General features: G+C 39.1%; 1 protein-coding gene across 1 annotated transcript in view; it reads right to left on the reverse strand.

Moving 5' to 3' along the window:
- The window catches only part of mybpc3 (myosin binding protein C3), a 30,794-nt gene that overhangs the window by 5,391 nt on the left and 9,676 nt on the right, over nucleotides 1-15,727 (reverse strand). Inside the window, exons 8-23 of the mRNA XM_065952872.1 lie at nucleotides 15,341-15,400; nucleotides 12,973-13,136; nucleotides 12,744-12,876; nucleotides 12,575-12,577; nucleotides 12,297-12,421; nucleotides 12,091-12,196; nucleotides 10,276-10,442; nucleotides 7,897-8,062; nucleotides 7,702-7,808; nucleotides 7,584-7,613; nucleotides 7,359-7,498; nucleotides 5,123-5,282; nucleotides 4,912-5,016; nucleotides 4,598-4,786; nucleotides 314-448; nucleotides 24-191 (exon numbers count right to left, since the gene is read on the reverse strand). Coding sequence (XP_065808944.1) covers nucleotides 24-191; nucleotides 314-448; nucleotides 4,598-4,786; nucleotides 4,912-5,016; nucleotides 5,123-5,282; nucleotides 7,359-7,498; nucleotides 7,584-7,613; nucleotides 7,702-7,808; nucleotides 7,897-8,062; nucleotides 10,276-10,442; nucleotides 12,091-12,196; nucleotides 12,297-12,421; nucleotides 12,575-12,577; nucleotides 12,744-12,876; nucleotides 12,973-13,136; nucleotides 15,341-15,400 — 1,958 coding nt within the window. The remainder of the gene's footprint in view (nucleotides 1-23; nucleotides 192-313; nucleotides 449-4,597; nucleotides 4,787-4,911; nucleotides 5,017-5,122; nucleotides 5,283-7,358; nucleotides 7,499-7,583; nucleotides 7,614-7,701; nucleotides 7,809-7,896; nucleotides 8,063-10,275; nucleotides 10,443-12,090; nucleotides 12,197-12,296; nucleotides 12,422-12,574; nucleotides 12,578-12,743; nucleotides 12,877-12,972; nucleotides 13,137-15,340; nucleotides 15,401-15,727) is intronic.

The following is a 15,727-nucleotide window of genomic DNA, read 5'->3' on the forward strand; positions in this document are numbered from 1 at the left end:
CAATAAAATTAATAAAAACGGACGCATTATCTCTCTGATGGTGACAGGTTGAGCCAAGGTTGTGGGAGCACTGGGTCCCGCCATGTTGTAGGCTCGCACACGGAACTGCAGCTTGTCTCCAGTAGTGAGGCCTCTGACGACCATCACTGTCCTATCAGTCAGACCCTGAATGGCTGGAATCCACTCATCGGCTGTGACCAGGAAACAACACTGTGGTTAATCATGATTGATGGTTAAAAACTTTTAACGATATAGGCTATTAAAAAAAAATCCTCCTTATCAAAGCATGCAGGTCAGTGGCATCAGCACTTACTGCCCTCCTTGCAGTACTCGACCCCATAACCCTCGAGTTCAGATGAGCCGATCCTCTCAGGCGGACGCCACTTCAGAGAGATGGAGGTGTCGCTGATGTCCTCCACGCACAGTCCGATGGGCTCACTTGTAGGAGCTGAGGGTGAGACAGAGAGCACATAAATGAGCTTGTTAGTCAGTTAGAGCATTAATGAAAATTACATTTACAATGAAGGACTGAACAAGTGGATAACCCTGATTTAAAAATAACAAAAGATGTAGAGTAACAAAAACCCTTGTAAACCTTTGTAGCTTTGTATATTTTTTAAAATGTGCTTTCTACTAGTTCACTAAAGCAGCTCATCTTAGCTTGATGTTACATACAGTATATTCAGGAACCACCGTTAAATAAAGGCTGAGAACACATTTGACTTGGGCTCATCACAAAGAGATAACAAAAATGAAAATAAGTTTTGGATTTGAGAAATGCTTATATAAGCAAACACAGCTTTTTACATCATTAAACAAAAGTATCACCTGTAGTTTCCTTCTTCTTACTAATGAGGACCAGATGACTGTCTCAGAAAGGAAACATTGAAGACAGTATTCATCTCTTGTAAAGAACCACAGAGCACAAGGAGCAGCATGAAAACAGACTTTTAACTTTCACTTGCCTCAGAGGGACAGAAATGCTGTCAAGTTAGCAAGTTTGTTGCAGCTTTGAATTTACCATGAACTGGATGACTGAGAACCTACAGAGAGAGTAAGTTAAAAAGGGTTCTAATGCAGAAAGTGATTTGATTTGTCTGGTTTTTGAGACAATAGGATAGGATAGTTATTTGACAAACCTAGCATTTGTTCTTGCTGCTTTTAGGGCCTGGCATAGACGGATTCTGTCTACACAAAGTTATGCAGTAGTGGCCTACAGGAAATGACTTTCAGTTTGGGAATTGAAATTAACACAGTAACAGTAATGTTAAACATACATGTTTAACATTAAGAAAGATGTAAGGTGAACACTTTAATTACTTAAGGTGATATAAATGAGAATATAATGAGAACAAAAGACGTCTTAATCCTGGTCCTTATTCAATAACTTTATTTCTAGAACAAATGTTTCTGTTTGTGTTTTCAGTAATCAAAACAGTCTATCAGTCTATAAGCCTGCTGATGTCATCCTGGGGAACATGAGCTGTCTGAGTGACCTGCTGCTGGGAGGAAGTCAGTGTGTCTGCTGTGCTGTTTGTCTCTCAGGACTAAAATGACGTGATTTAATCTCACATTAATAGATTTTGATTCATCAGCTGCTTCCCACAAATGTCAACACACAAAGTCCAAAAGCAAACTGTTAATCTCAAAACACATTTGAGCTTCCTGAAACTAAAAAGTTGTGTTTTTATCATAAAGGAAAGTGATGGAGCAGTTTTATAATAAATGTATTCAGCTTTGGGATTCGGGAGCTCTACTTCTCTTATCTAGAAGCCGACTGTTTTTTGAAACAGGATGGTAAGAGGGATGACTAAACTCCCATGTGGGGATGACTGCACCATCAGTTTAGTTTCATTAAACTTTAAACTACAAGACATTATTTTGGATGACACATTTGAAAATGTCACAAATGATTCACCTGGCAAACTCAGTAAATACGAGTCAGTTAGATGATGAAATAATGAAATGACTAAGCTCTTATTTTAAGTGTTAACTGCAAAGATCTTGGATCAATTTCAGTTTTAATAGTCGAGCAGTTTGGTTTTAAACAAGCACAGCATGAAATATCTTCACACAAAAAGTACTTTTTGATCATAACGGGCAGCTAGCTCTGCGATAAATTCACAAACCCCTACTTAAAGCTATATCTCTCTCTCGGGTTAACCTATGTTTACCATAAACAGCATTACATCACTGGTTGCGCATGCTGAAGTGTACCAGTGAAGAGTTATTTCGAATGACATCAGAGATCATCTCTTGACTGCTCTGAGAAAATATTTGGTCAACCATAAATTGTTCATGTTTCAACAACCTGCTGACATTACGAGGACAAACTGAGAGGTGTTGTATTTTAATTGTGGCCCCATCGTCACTGAGGTCAAGGGGCTCCACGTCACACGACACGGCTAAGTATACACCGCAGGAGAAATGACAGAAACATAGGTCAGGGGTCAATGGTTTCCTCTTGTTGTAGAAGTCACAGCAGCAGAGATTGTTTCAAAAGACACTCAGAGTAAATCCTACTCCGTTGTGTTTTAAAAAAGCAAATAGCTTTTCAACTCACATCAACAACAATCAGGGGGTGGAAGTAAGAAGGCAATTTAACCTTATTTCTGAGTTTAAAACCTACATCATAATAAAAATCTCTCAAAGAAGAATGCCTACTAGCAGGAGGTTCAGGCTCAGGCTCTGGTTCTGGTTCAGCAGCAGGAACAGGCTCAACAGGGGTCTCCTCTGCAGGGGGAACATTTTCTGTTGGGGGGACACCTTCTTCTACAGGTGGTGTCTCAGTCTCAGCTGGGGCTCCATCATCCCCACCTGGGGCGGCCTCTGCAGGGACTTCTGGAGCTGGTTCACTGCCAGCTTCTGACTCAGGAGGAGATAGAGGCGCCTCTGCGTCAGTCTTGTTAGTTTCCACCTCCACTTTAGCGTCAGCTGGCGTCTCCTCTGCTGGTTTCTTCTCCGCAGTCTTGGGAAGTTTAGGCTTCGTCATTCTCCCTGGGTGTTTCTCTCTCCTGGTGCTGAGTGAAGCTGGTCTTTGTGTCCCTCTCTTCTTCCGAACTCTGCTCTAACCTCTCATTCTGTCTTTGAACACACTTACAGGCTCTTGTTCTCTTCTTCGCTAAAGTGTCAACAATGCTTCCTCTGCAGCAGCCTCAACAGTAGCATGAACCCCCCTGTGTTCAGCAGCTGGTCCCAGCAGAGCCAAGGGCTCCTGGGCCATTATTTATAGAGAGGGATGCCACAGATTGTTTCCTAATCAGATGCCTTACAAGCTTTTGGCCATCTGGATACAATGATGCTCCCTCTTAAATCAACAAGTGGAGAATGAGAGGGGAGTTAAAATATCAGTGGCCAACTAAGAAACAATACGAACCTGAGCCTCTGGCTTATTTTACGCTGTCAGGGTGGTGAAGTAGCAGATCTCGGATTTGTAAAAGGGGAGGGACAAAATGGAAATATTAATTTATTAAAAAATAAAAACTGAAACTTTGGTACTCCAACAGTACACAGAGACGAGTTACATTCACAAGAACAAGACAGGAATAATTTTTTCTTGAATATTATAATGTTGATCTTTACCTTCGTTTTATCCTGTTAAAATATGTTTAAAAAAGTGTTTAGAAGCCTCACAGCCAATTCTGATTAGTTCATTCTTGAGTTTAAGTGGATATTTTTGCCTGTTTGAAGATGTTTCTTTCAACTTGAATTTCTGTCAGAAGTGCAGTGTGACGGACATGAGGTCACAGGGACCTTGACCTTTGACCATAGAAAGATATGGATGAAAGAAATCTGTAAAATTGTGGTGTACTATCATAACACACCTGTACACCTCTGGTTTTGCTTTTTTGCTTTTGATACTTTTGAGAGCCTTTTGAGAGTTAGAAAATATTATTGAACAAAATCAGACTACACTTTTACAAGTACAACAAAATAGTGCTCAAGGAAAAACCTGCACTGCCAGAGCTTTAGCTGTATCACCTCAGATGGAACACACCAAGGCACAAGAAGGAGGGGCCGGCCCAAAGAGAGGCCGACCCAAGAACAGCTGGCGCAGACATCTCGAGACTGACATCAAAAAGAGCTAACTAACACGGAAAAACAACTGCAAAAGAATGCTCAGGACAGAAAACTCTGGCTAACCGTGGTCAACGGCCTCTGCTCGGCGTAAGAAGACTCATCATTAACTTGAATACACTCCCATGCCTGACAATACTAAGAAATTACCCGTAGAACTGTATTTTTATTCCATTTACAATACACAGACTTCTCGGATTCCAACAAATAAACAGCCAAACATGACCCCAGACCTGTCAGGAACACGAGTCAACCAGGCGGCATGACCTCAGCGAAACCTTCCAGACCAGGCATGACACGACCCCAGAGTAATAATAAACAATAAACATCAGCCATCACTCATCCAGATAACCCATCTATCAACATCATAAAACTGGAGTGTACCAAGCTTTTAATCTAATGATAAATTCATGATCTCCTGAATAGAAACAGCTGCTTTCATGAAACATGCAGCAGAGTAAATGTCTTAAAGTGATTCTGAATTGCAATGAGTGGGATGGGGAGCTGCTTTCAGACTCACCAACTGGCACGAAAGGCTGCGAGGCCGGACTGTTACGAGACATGCCGATACCGTTTACAGCATAGACTCGCATCTCGTATGGCACTCCTTCAATCATCCTCTTAGCCTCAAAGGTCGTTTCAGGATAAGGGTCAAAGTTAAGTCTCATCCACCTGTAGCTCTTTGTCTTCTTTCGCTCCAGCACGTAACCTGAGAGGTAAAATCAAATAAAAAGGTGTTTAGTTTATCAGGATGATACAGGTGGATAACCTAAAAGGTTTCTAAATATTTTAAACTAGATAGGAATTTTAATTTGTTGTTTGGGTCTCTCTTACCAATAATTGGCTTGCCTCCGTCAAACAGAGGGGGATCCCACTGAACTACACAGGAGTCCTCTCCCACACTGAGGATTTTCACAGCCTGTGGAGGATCAGGAACATCTGCAGGGAAAAAAATCAATTCGTTTTAAGAATTAGTACCTACATGATGGGATGTTTTACATTTTTAGTTGCAGCTTTGGTATTCTCTGTTTTATTTTTGTCTTACCAACAACTTTCACATTGATATCTGCTGTGTCCTCTCCAGCCGGGTTTCGAACCACGACGGAATAGATCCCCTCATCCTGCCTCTCGGCCCCCTCAATGGTGAAGATGCAGTGTCCTTTAGTGGTTTCAACATGGACCCTGCCATCTCCGTCTGTGACCACCTGTTCAACGAAAAAACTAGAATTAAGTAACTGGATTACTCCTGAGTCAAGTATCCTCTGCTAAGTCTGCTGTCTTCTAAACTGACTGACATGTTGTCAGTGGAGACGCTGATACAGTTCATGTAAAAGAGTCATATTTAAGTCATGAACATGATGAGCAGCCGTGTTTGTCTGTGATTTTTCAAATGTTATATGGTAATCATCAATCTTTTTTGTCATTATTAGGAGAAATAAAATCAATAGTTTTGTCTCATTATTTCATAAAGTGTGTAAGAGAGTGAGTGTCATGCCAGCATGCAGATAGTGTCTTTAAAAACTTTAACAAATGAATCAAGGTGAAAATACGAGATCAAGGAATACCAGATACTGATCAACGCATCATACTGAGGATTGATGGGGATCATGAAGGATGGAATCTGGTGTGATCAGTAAAACAGAAATCTATTTTTAAGACTTTCAACAAGAGAACATGTTTTTCTTTATTTCAAGTCAAAAAAATGGTTAATCCATGATCCAGAACAACAGCATTTCACAAAAATTGCATCCATAGCAATTTTTCGGCTTACTGAGAGTGGAGACGGAGGAAGAACACTATGCAGATTCTGCTGTTCAAGCCAACAATATTTGAACACTCAACTTCAGATGTCCTCGTGCAAAAAGTAGGACTAGTGCTGGAGTCCGAAATTAAGTTCCAGGAGTTCCTTCCTAATGCAGAGGTGTTGATGTACATTTCTTCAGCCTCCTTTATGATTATGCATGTGAACATTTTTGTTTAAATTGTATGAACAGATATATATGACTAGAACAACCTCATGTGAAACATTCAGTAAGAAAAAATATTTCAATATTTACCATGGTTTGACCTAATAAAGTGAACTCTAGGTGTGCTTTCCAGGGAAGACACTTACCTGTACCCATACCAAACATGCCTGTTGATTTTCCCTTTCATTTTTATGTAGCTGTAAAAAGATCTATTTCAGCATCTACCCCAAAGATAATTTCACCCATTATACCATTAGAAACTATCCAAAGATATACTTACCTACCAGTTTTGTCTGAGCTGCTTCTGTGTGCAGGAGGATTCAGAACATGCTCTTACCTTATTGACACGGCCCAATGCTGACAACAACTCATGCAGTTTCTGACTTGCTCCTAGAGGTTTGTTCTTACTAACAGCAAACCAAACATACAGGGATAACCACTGGTGAAGCTGCTTTGCATGTATTGGTTTGCATGTGTTTGTAATTGTTACTGCTGCAGCCTGTTCTTTCTGAAGGGCTGTAAAGCAGGAAATCAACACAAAAACACAACCTGTTCAGCATTGAGTTGCAAAATCGTTTTTTGTTTGTTTTTTAATGGCTGCGTGCATTGTCTTCTGACCATTCATGTGGTAATAAAATTGATTTTATATGAAAGGGGTAAATATGTGAAGACGACAGCTTCTCTACTGGCTACATGTACTCCTCAGATGATTTGGTTGCTTTCTTTGGTGTCAAGTACAAAGAGGTGATGGATAGTTCAACTGAGAGAAGTTAAAAAAGCATGATGCCACTGCTACACAGCATTTTCAAGAGGCATGCACACTTACGTCCCCACCGTTCAGGGTCCAAGAGGAAGTCGACCCTCCTCTCTCCTCTTCGTCAGGTATTACAGAACTAGCCTACATTTGAGCAGAGCAAAGCGGTAAAAGCCGAAGAGAAGAGAGAGGCCAAAATTTGACCTCTCTGTCTTCTCAACTTAAATATCAGCACACCAGTAAGATGCATTAAATCAAGCAATATTGTACCTATTGTACCTATAAAACATCTTAAAATCCAAGCCAGACATGTGCTCCTGAAAGATGCTTTTTATACTTAAATGTTAATTGAGAAGAGTATAATCTCATCAGCTTGTATCGTATTAAAACTGCACACATTTTCCAGAATTTTACCGTATTAGTAAAGCTTTTAAACCTTTTTTAAATAGCAAATCAGCCTTACATCTCAGACCTTACCGACTGCACTCTGGATGGTTGTCATATATCAGAAGATGGACGTGAAGCCTGATTGACAACAGAAGGGTATTGATCTGTTTTACCTTCTCTGCTTTGGTCCAGACCACTGTGGGAGCCGGGTCTCCAGTGATCGGGACGTCCAGGCGTAGTTTGTTGCCAGCTACCACCACGATGGTTGACTCAGCAGTGCGACCCATACAGTCCAGGTGGATTTTAGGTGGATCTTAGACAGTGACAGAAATCATTAAACTGGGCAATGGATTCACTTGTTCAGTCTGAATGCTACAGGAGAGGATGGCTGTTGGTACCTTGGCGGGGGACGTAATCAATCTTCACCTCTAGGAAAAAAATACAGGTTGCTTTAGTGGTTGAGGCATTATAGATTTGTCATTTTAAAGTGTAAAGAGTAAAAATGTTAAATGATACCCAAGAAATTGAGTTTGGCAGATAGGTTGAAGGCGTGGCCATCAGGCACAAAAGTGTAGTCTCCCTCATCCTCTGGTTTGACCTCATCGATGGTCAGTTTGTGGTTTCTGCAGAGGAGGACATTTTTTTAAAAGTTGACCTAATGCTGTAATTGGATACATGCACATGTTACACATGCACGAAAGTTGCTCTCACCTTCCAATATGTGTGATATTTATTCTGGCGTCTGGTTTTACTTCCACACCATTCTTGTACCACGTCCCCCTCACGTTCTCATCTGACACCTCACACTTAAAGACCGCCTGATCCTTTGCCTTTACGGAGAGGTCTGCGATGCTCTGGTACACCTCCAGTTCTTTCTCTGCACGGTGGGAAAAAAACAAAGTCTCAGAGAGCAGATCAGGAAAACCACAGAGGCCTCCAGACTTCAATTGAAGGGGTGGGAATAAGATGATGATGATGATAATACAAGGATAATATGGTACTAATATGTTCGGGCATGAAATGATTATTATATTTGGGAGGCCTTTGTGTGTTGTATCTTAGCAACAGGTACAAAGGGAATAACTAATTGGTTTTATAGTAGAAAATAAAGTGGGAGGATGTGAAGAGCAGATGCAGGAGTTTCAGGCTAAAACTGTAAATGACAATAAAATAATGTGCAGGGGAGTTGTTGAAATGATCTCAAAATATACTGTAATCCAGGCACCATAACTCACACCACGCTCCCTGTAAAGGTTACAGGAGATTTCGATCTCAGCTCATTGGGTGGGCGAGTAAGGTGGGAATGGTATTATAATGGGGGTTCTGCTGCGGAGTGAGGTGTTGATCTCTGCTGCACGCGACAGCTGGTTTTCTTGGCAGGGTGTGTGTTCGATTAACAGCCAGATAAACTACACTGGACTGAGAGCAGGAGCCAAGACGAGGTTTAAATTTACACAACCGACCCTGAGACACACATACATATGACACACGTGACTATATGTAAAAGTGAACGTATATAATCATATATTATATATATATATATATATGTATATGATTATATATCACAAATAGTTACAAGTCTACAGAATTATTGCTTACACAACAGAACACAGAAAATGTCAAATTAGAAGCACACATTGATGAGGTTTGTTTTTGTTCATAATGAATCCTATTGCTCTGTGAGCTGATGTTGCTATGATGAAATGGTTACTGGATGGTATAAAAAAGGGGAATGAAAGAAGGGGTACATAGCTAGTTGGGTTTTTTATTGATCTATTTATTTTTGCCTACGTCCATGTGCCAAAGAGTTTGAATCGTCCCCATCCGTCATTTCTAGAACACCTGTGAATTGAAATTACAAGAGTTCTTAACGTTCACCTGCAAAACATGCCACATGAAAACACTGAGGGGCACATGTCACATCTTTTGAAGCTCTATCATCTAGACATTAAATCTATTTTTTAACCATGACATAATCTGTAATGGAAATATTTATTTAAAAAAAATCTAAAAGGAAGTTATGTTAACTGTTAAAAGAGTTTCAGGCATATATAGTTTAAATTCCAATATAGAGTAGGGTACTTTGTGTAACACAACACTCTCCTTCAAGCCGTCTACTTTCACTGTTTGATTCAGTAACCATGGCCTGTACTTACATGTTCCACTGGTGCTTAAATGTATGTGTTACTGGGACAGGAAATGGACATTTTGAAGAAAGACAAAATAACCATATGTTATTATTAATATAAAAAGGGTAGTCAAGTGATACAGTACTAGAAACAAAAACTGAACTTTGGAAAAAAATGGTAGTGAAACTTCTACAAAAAATATACACGCTTTGTTTTCAAAAATATCTTCAGCCGCTGTGCATTCAGTTTACTGTACAAAAACACCATGGTGATATTTTCATATGACGTGAACCCATTTCGCTTGTCTCATGCTAACAAAACAAATTTTGACAACAAGCGAATGATCTTTAGATTTACTAATGTACAATTAAATGTGATTTTGTCTGATGCTCTTGGCACCTTGCATAACATACTCTACAGGTTTGCAGATTATATTATATGTAGACATTTTATTCTTCAGTGTTGTTTCCCTGTAGTCTTAAGTTTTATATGAAATATAAACTGATTCTTAAAATAAAATCGCTGTGAATCACAGTCTGTTCTCGTTGTTGTTGTCAACTAAATTCCCCGCTTTGTTTTCCTTTTGATTGCAGGTGATGCTATAGCAACTATCAAATAAAAAGTGTGACAAATAAGATTTCACCTGTTGTTGTTTTGTTGTTCAACAAAACAACAACAGGGAAAACAATGACAAGTGAAACGAAACACCAAAGACAGAAACTGGGACACTTGAGCAAACTCGTGCCCTTCAGGTGAAATATGGTCCATGTCTTCTAACTTTAGCTGGCATGTGGACTTGTGTCGCTGCGGCAACCTTGGCAGAATGATGTGGGCAAGAGATCCCAAAGATAGACAGCATGCCAAGAGAGACAAGGCCACATGACTACTGGTTCGGCATGAGAATGTGTGCTTGGAGTGTATATCAATGATAAAAATGTTTCATACTGTACCCAGCACTCACCCTGCACCAGGAGCTCAGCCACTGACTCGCCGCCATTCGTTTTAACCTTGTAGTGACCACAGTCCTCCTTTGTGGCCTCGTTGATAATCAGGACGTGTTTGCAGCCATCTTTTTTGAAGCGATACTTGAACGACTCATCTCTTGTTAATTCAACACCATCCTTCTCCCTGCATGGAAATTAAATCATAAATATTATAATAAAAAAGTTAACCGCTAATATAATACAAGCAGAGTTTCAAACTCCTGCTTTTAAAGTAATTGATTTATTTTCATGTTAATATATAAGCTAGCTCTCTTTGCTCAATACAGATTTGATTAAAAGCTTTGTAACCAGTGAACAGACCCTGAGCTCGGCCTATACTATAAAATATGTAACAAACAAACATCCTGACATGGACCAGAAATATGATTGAATTCTCCGAAAGAAGTGGTGCACATGATAGGCTTATGAATGTTAGTGTATTGGAGTTATTACTCATATTGTGCAATCAGCTGTGTAGACTTGAGCTCATGACGCCGCTCAACTCGTGCAATGTTAAATTTATCTCAGCTTCATTATTAATCGTTTGACTTTCAGTCCAACATATAGATCTTTTTTGCCCTCTGTTCCAAGAAAATTGTTCTGCGCATGAGCGTTTGCAGCAACTTTCCCCTTCAGATAAAAGGTCACACGGGACTTGATGAAATGCTGATGTGACCTTTTCCTTGAGGTGATAATTTACAGCTTCTGTCCGTCACAGAGATAGCGCCTGGTGTGTGGACATGACAAACTCAAATGCCATCTGCTGGGTGTGTGAGTAATGAACACTGTGTAAGAGTGACGTCAAATAATCTTGAAATATATAGAAGACTTAAAGTCCCACTTCCAGTTTTATACTTTTTTACACCTGTCACTCATTACCTGACTATAATGGGGGAAAAATCATTAACATTTAACTTAATTTTATGCTACAAGTAAATCATAGTTTAACCTGTGCTATAGCTATTTATGAAGCAGCCAAGTCATACATCTCACTGCCAAACTTGGTCAAGCCTAATGTTATGACCTGACGTCATTTTGAGGTCAAACGTAATGTACATACTGTAAAGCTTTTTTTTGGGGGGGGGGGGGGGGGGGGGCTCAAAGATAACTGTATATAGACTTGATAACATAAAACATCTGGTAAAAAAAGATCCTCTTTTATGGTTAAAGTTTTGCTGGTTTTCTCCTTGACAACAATCAGTGAGTTATGACTTTCCTGACAGACAGACTGTTTACTCGTTCAGTTATTTACAGTGGGTCAGACCAGGACTCTGACTTCTAATGGAGAAGGTTACATCACACGGGGGGTTGCAGGGAGCCAAAAAAGACCAGAGATTCACCTGACTGCTGTTAAAATTCTCCAACATAATTTATGTTGTATACAACCTAATTTATGTTGGAGTGGCTGATTGCTTGAATGGATGTTTGATCGCCAAAGTGCGTTGATTGGATCAACAACCAAATCCTGATTTATTTTTGTTTCAAATAGACTTTAACAAAAAAAAAGGTGTTAGAAATCTCAGACTTGAGGGGACTTGAATTATTCATTTCTTGATTTGATTAATCAAATTTCACTTTTCAACATCTGTCAGTCAATCCAGCCATAGTTTATTGAAGCTATTACTGAGCTTCTTTTCATATTTTCACACTTAACAACACTCGATTTTTGTTGTGATTTATTAGTTAGTTTGGCACAGTGCCGAATAAACTATTTTACTTTTAGGATATTATTAGACTGAAATAAATGATATCAATCCAAAAAGGTCATTGTTTTATGAAGAAGAACATCTAACCATTTCACATTGGCCCCTTCCTCTGACACTTCACACTCCAGCTCCACCCGCTCCCCTTTCATCACCATCTGATCCTCCAGATTCTTCACAATCAGGACGGGAGGCTCTACACAAAATAAACAACAATGAAGGGTTGAACTGCATCTCATAGTCCGGACTATTCATGTTCTATGCTATGTTGTAAATGTCCTCTAAACCTTACATACCTTTGACAAAGAGCTCAGTGGTGCATTTCTCCTCTCCTACCACACAGCAGTAAGCTGCATCATCAGCCAAGGAGCAGTGGTTGATGGTCAGGTAACGCATGTTTCCAACACTTTCAAAGATGTACCTTTAAAAAAGACCAAGGCAAGCTTCACACATACTAAGACTTTAAATGACAAAAGGCTTGTATTTTAAATTTAAGAATCAAATTGCAATAACTAATTTGATTTAGTAAAAGACGAGAAGAATCAACAATCCATTATTGCCGCTGAACACTTACTTGCTAACAATGCCATAAAATGACGAGGTAGTTTGTCCATATATTGATGAAATAAGGGAGGCATAAGAGAGACGGGCAGAAATAAAGAAAAACATCAATACTTAAACAATAACTGGTGCTGTATTTGTTGAATTCTTCATGATGTAATGTAAAGTGTGTTTATTCTGACCTTCCCGTTGGTTGAATTTCTTGTCCGTTCTTCAGCCATTTCACCTCTATGTCTGGATTTGCTACTTCAATGGCCATTTTAATCTTTTGTCCCTTTGACACTTGGTAAGCAGGATCCAACTTTTTGAGGAAAGCTAATTTACAAAGAAGATACAGAATAATCAATCATATCAGTTCAAAATGTTACCAGTATTAGATCAAGTGCAGTCTGTTGTGAAAGCTGCCCCAACCTTCACTTTTCTTCTCTTCTTTCTTCATCTTCTTCAGTCTCTTCAACATGCCTCTCAGGTCAGTAATGCCATGCTGAAAAGCAATCTTCTCAAATTCTGATGAAGGAGCTCGGCTGAGAATGTCCCACACGTCCACGTCCGGTTCTGAGCTCACCTGTACGGCTCTGTTCAAACCATACGGTCTATTGTTAAGACCAGTCACAAGAGTGTGCACTTTACATTATGCACATGGTTTGAAGGAAGTAGGTTATAGAAGAAGCTGACATGTCGTTTTTTCATTTATGGCATCTAAACAAAGGTAGGTTTATTATGAACACTATTGATTTTCTAATCCATCCATACTAAAGCTGTTTACAAGTGTAATAAGTACCCTCATTCTGTGTGGCCTAAAAGGTGATAGTATTGCTTCAATTTAATCAGTATGGCTGTCTCCCTCCTCTGTCACGCTCTCATTAGTCTGTGTCTTACCACACCTGTCCACTAGGTGCTCTCAGTAACTCTTTTACCCCAGCCCATCACCTAACAGCCATGAGTCTGCAGTTATCTCCAATCAATCATGAGTTTACAAGTACAATGTCATTAGGGTTGTTAATGTGTGCGCACATGCGTATGTGTGTGTCTGTGTGTGTGTGTGTGTGTGTGTGTGTGTGTGTGTGTGTGTGTGTGTGTGTGTGTGTGTGTGTGTGTGTGTGTGTGTGTGTGTGTGCATCTGCTATCTGTTGTTCATTTGTAGCTTGTTTATGAGTTGCTGGCTTTGAGTCTGAGAACACCCACAGTACTGAATTCAAGTGAAAACAGAAATGCCTCAGTGTCAAAACACCCAAATAAATTAGAATATAAATCTGTACCAAAGTGAGATATAATATCTGATATTTGTATTTAAATTGTAGATACTCATTATATAATAGTCCATCGTAGTTAGCTACATTTCATTTCTCGACATGACTTAAGTATAATGAAGAATTTGTTTCAGCAAAAAGGACCTTTTTAAACTTAGAATCAAAATAACAGATTTCACTCTTCATTCAAACTCATTGTGCAGCATGTATTATAGAGATAAGGAAATCAGTGCAGTATCCTATTATAAGTTTAATGAGGAGACATATACAAATATATATATATATATATATATATATATATATATATATATATACAGTATATACAGGCAAAGAAATGTTCACTGCAATACTAGGAGAGCATGTCATCAGTTTCTTACCGATTTGAGGATTTTAAGAAACTGCTGCTCAATCAGAGGAAGAACCCACCAGGCACAACAAACCAGACAAGTTACAACACCACATTTTAACAGCAAAGCAAACAGCATATTAGAAATAAGCATTTCAATATCCATCAACTTCAAGTGGTTAAACAGCAGAGAGGCAAGTCTTCTAGTTTAGGCCTTTATTAACAGGTCAATGAAAACCATGCTGACATCATTCATTGTGTTACATCTCATGCACATGCACAGAAGTGATTTTGAAGTGCTGAGGAGTTGACTTGTGTTTTTAAGTAAGAATTAGAAAGGGTCAGAGGAAGAGGGCTCATAGGGTGAAGTAATGATTAAGAATCTCAAAAACCTTACTCAAAATGTAAGGGGAAACTATCAATGACATTAGGGAAATGTGCCTCATAGGTATAAAACAAGTGTAGTTGTTGTTGTGTTGTCAGTGAGAAGGGCCTTTAAGAGGGCAAAAAAGGTATTTTCCATCAGTATGGATGAAATACTGATTGGGTCTACAGGCCCAGGGCCCTGAGGGATCAGTGGTTCCAAGTGCAGAAGCCTTTAAGGTGGCTGTAAACATTTGTTGTTTAAAGTCTCTGAACAACCAGAAAAACACACCAAAGAAACTACAAAGATGTGCAAAACTAAGATGGCAACAAAGGGAATAACTTCAAAGAGATTTCAAAAGAACTGCTAAGAGATCCAAAACATTAAGATAACCAAAGAACCATAACAGACATAAAACCTTGATATTTTTGTGACCAGAGACCTGTTGTGTTGTAGTCTGCTCAGGTGGAACAGATGAATCATCTAAATGGGATGACTTGATTGTTAAGTGCAATTAGATAAGGGGACTGGATTTTTAGGACCCTATGTCAAAAATCAATTGATTTATTTTTAATTGAAACTTTAGAGTGAAAGCACCGCTGCCCTGGCTTATCATTGTGTATTGTAAGTGAATTAGTCTGCAGCAAGCCTTTAGGTGAAAAGCTGATTATTCCAACATTTCATTTTCAGAAGGTAACTTACTCTCTTAAGACGCAGGATAGTTCAGAAAATAAGAGTGAGACAGAGTTCACATAATTAAAGGTTGGTACTATTTCATGAAAGCTCATAAATCATTGAATATCTTTCATGATTGCTCACCTCTTTTTTAATAAAGTACTGAAATCCAGCTCTCCGGAGTCTTCTTTTCCATCTGTACTACTGCAGAAATATCATCAATCAGCAGCAAAACATGAGACACATCACAGTGGGATACCTGACTTTCCAATAAAAAGAGGAGTGAAAACTACAGGCATTGCTTGTTGAGAATAAAAAACATTCATACTTCAAGACTATGAGGCAAATATTCATTTCATGTCAACTCTTGCTCCAAAATGCTTGTTCACAATAAAACCACAGGGTACATATGCAATACAAATATTCAGGAAGAAAATTCAGGCTTGGATTAAACAGAGAAGAAGTGAAAGGTGATAGAATAGGAACAACTTTTAAACACTGAAGGGAAATAGTGAACTCATGATAAAAGTT

The sequence above is a fragment of the Labrus bergylta genome, chromosome 3 (assembly GCF_963930695.1).
Source record: "Labrus bergylta chromosome 3, fLabBer1.1, whole genome shotgun sequence".
Lineage (NCBI taxonomy): Eukaryota > Metazoa > Chordata > Actinopteri > Labriformes > Labridae > Labrus > Labrus bergylta.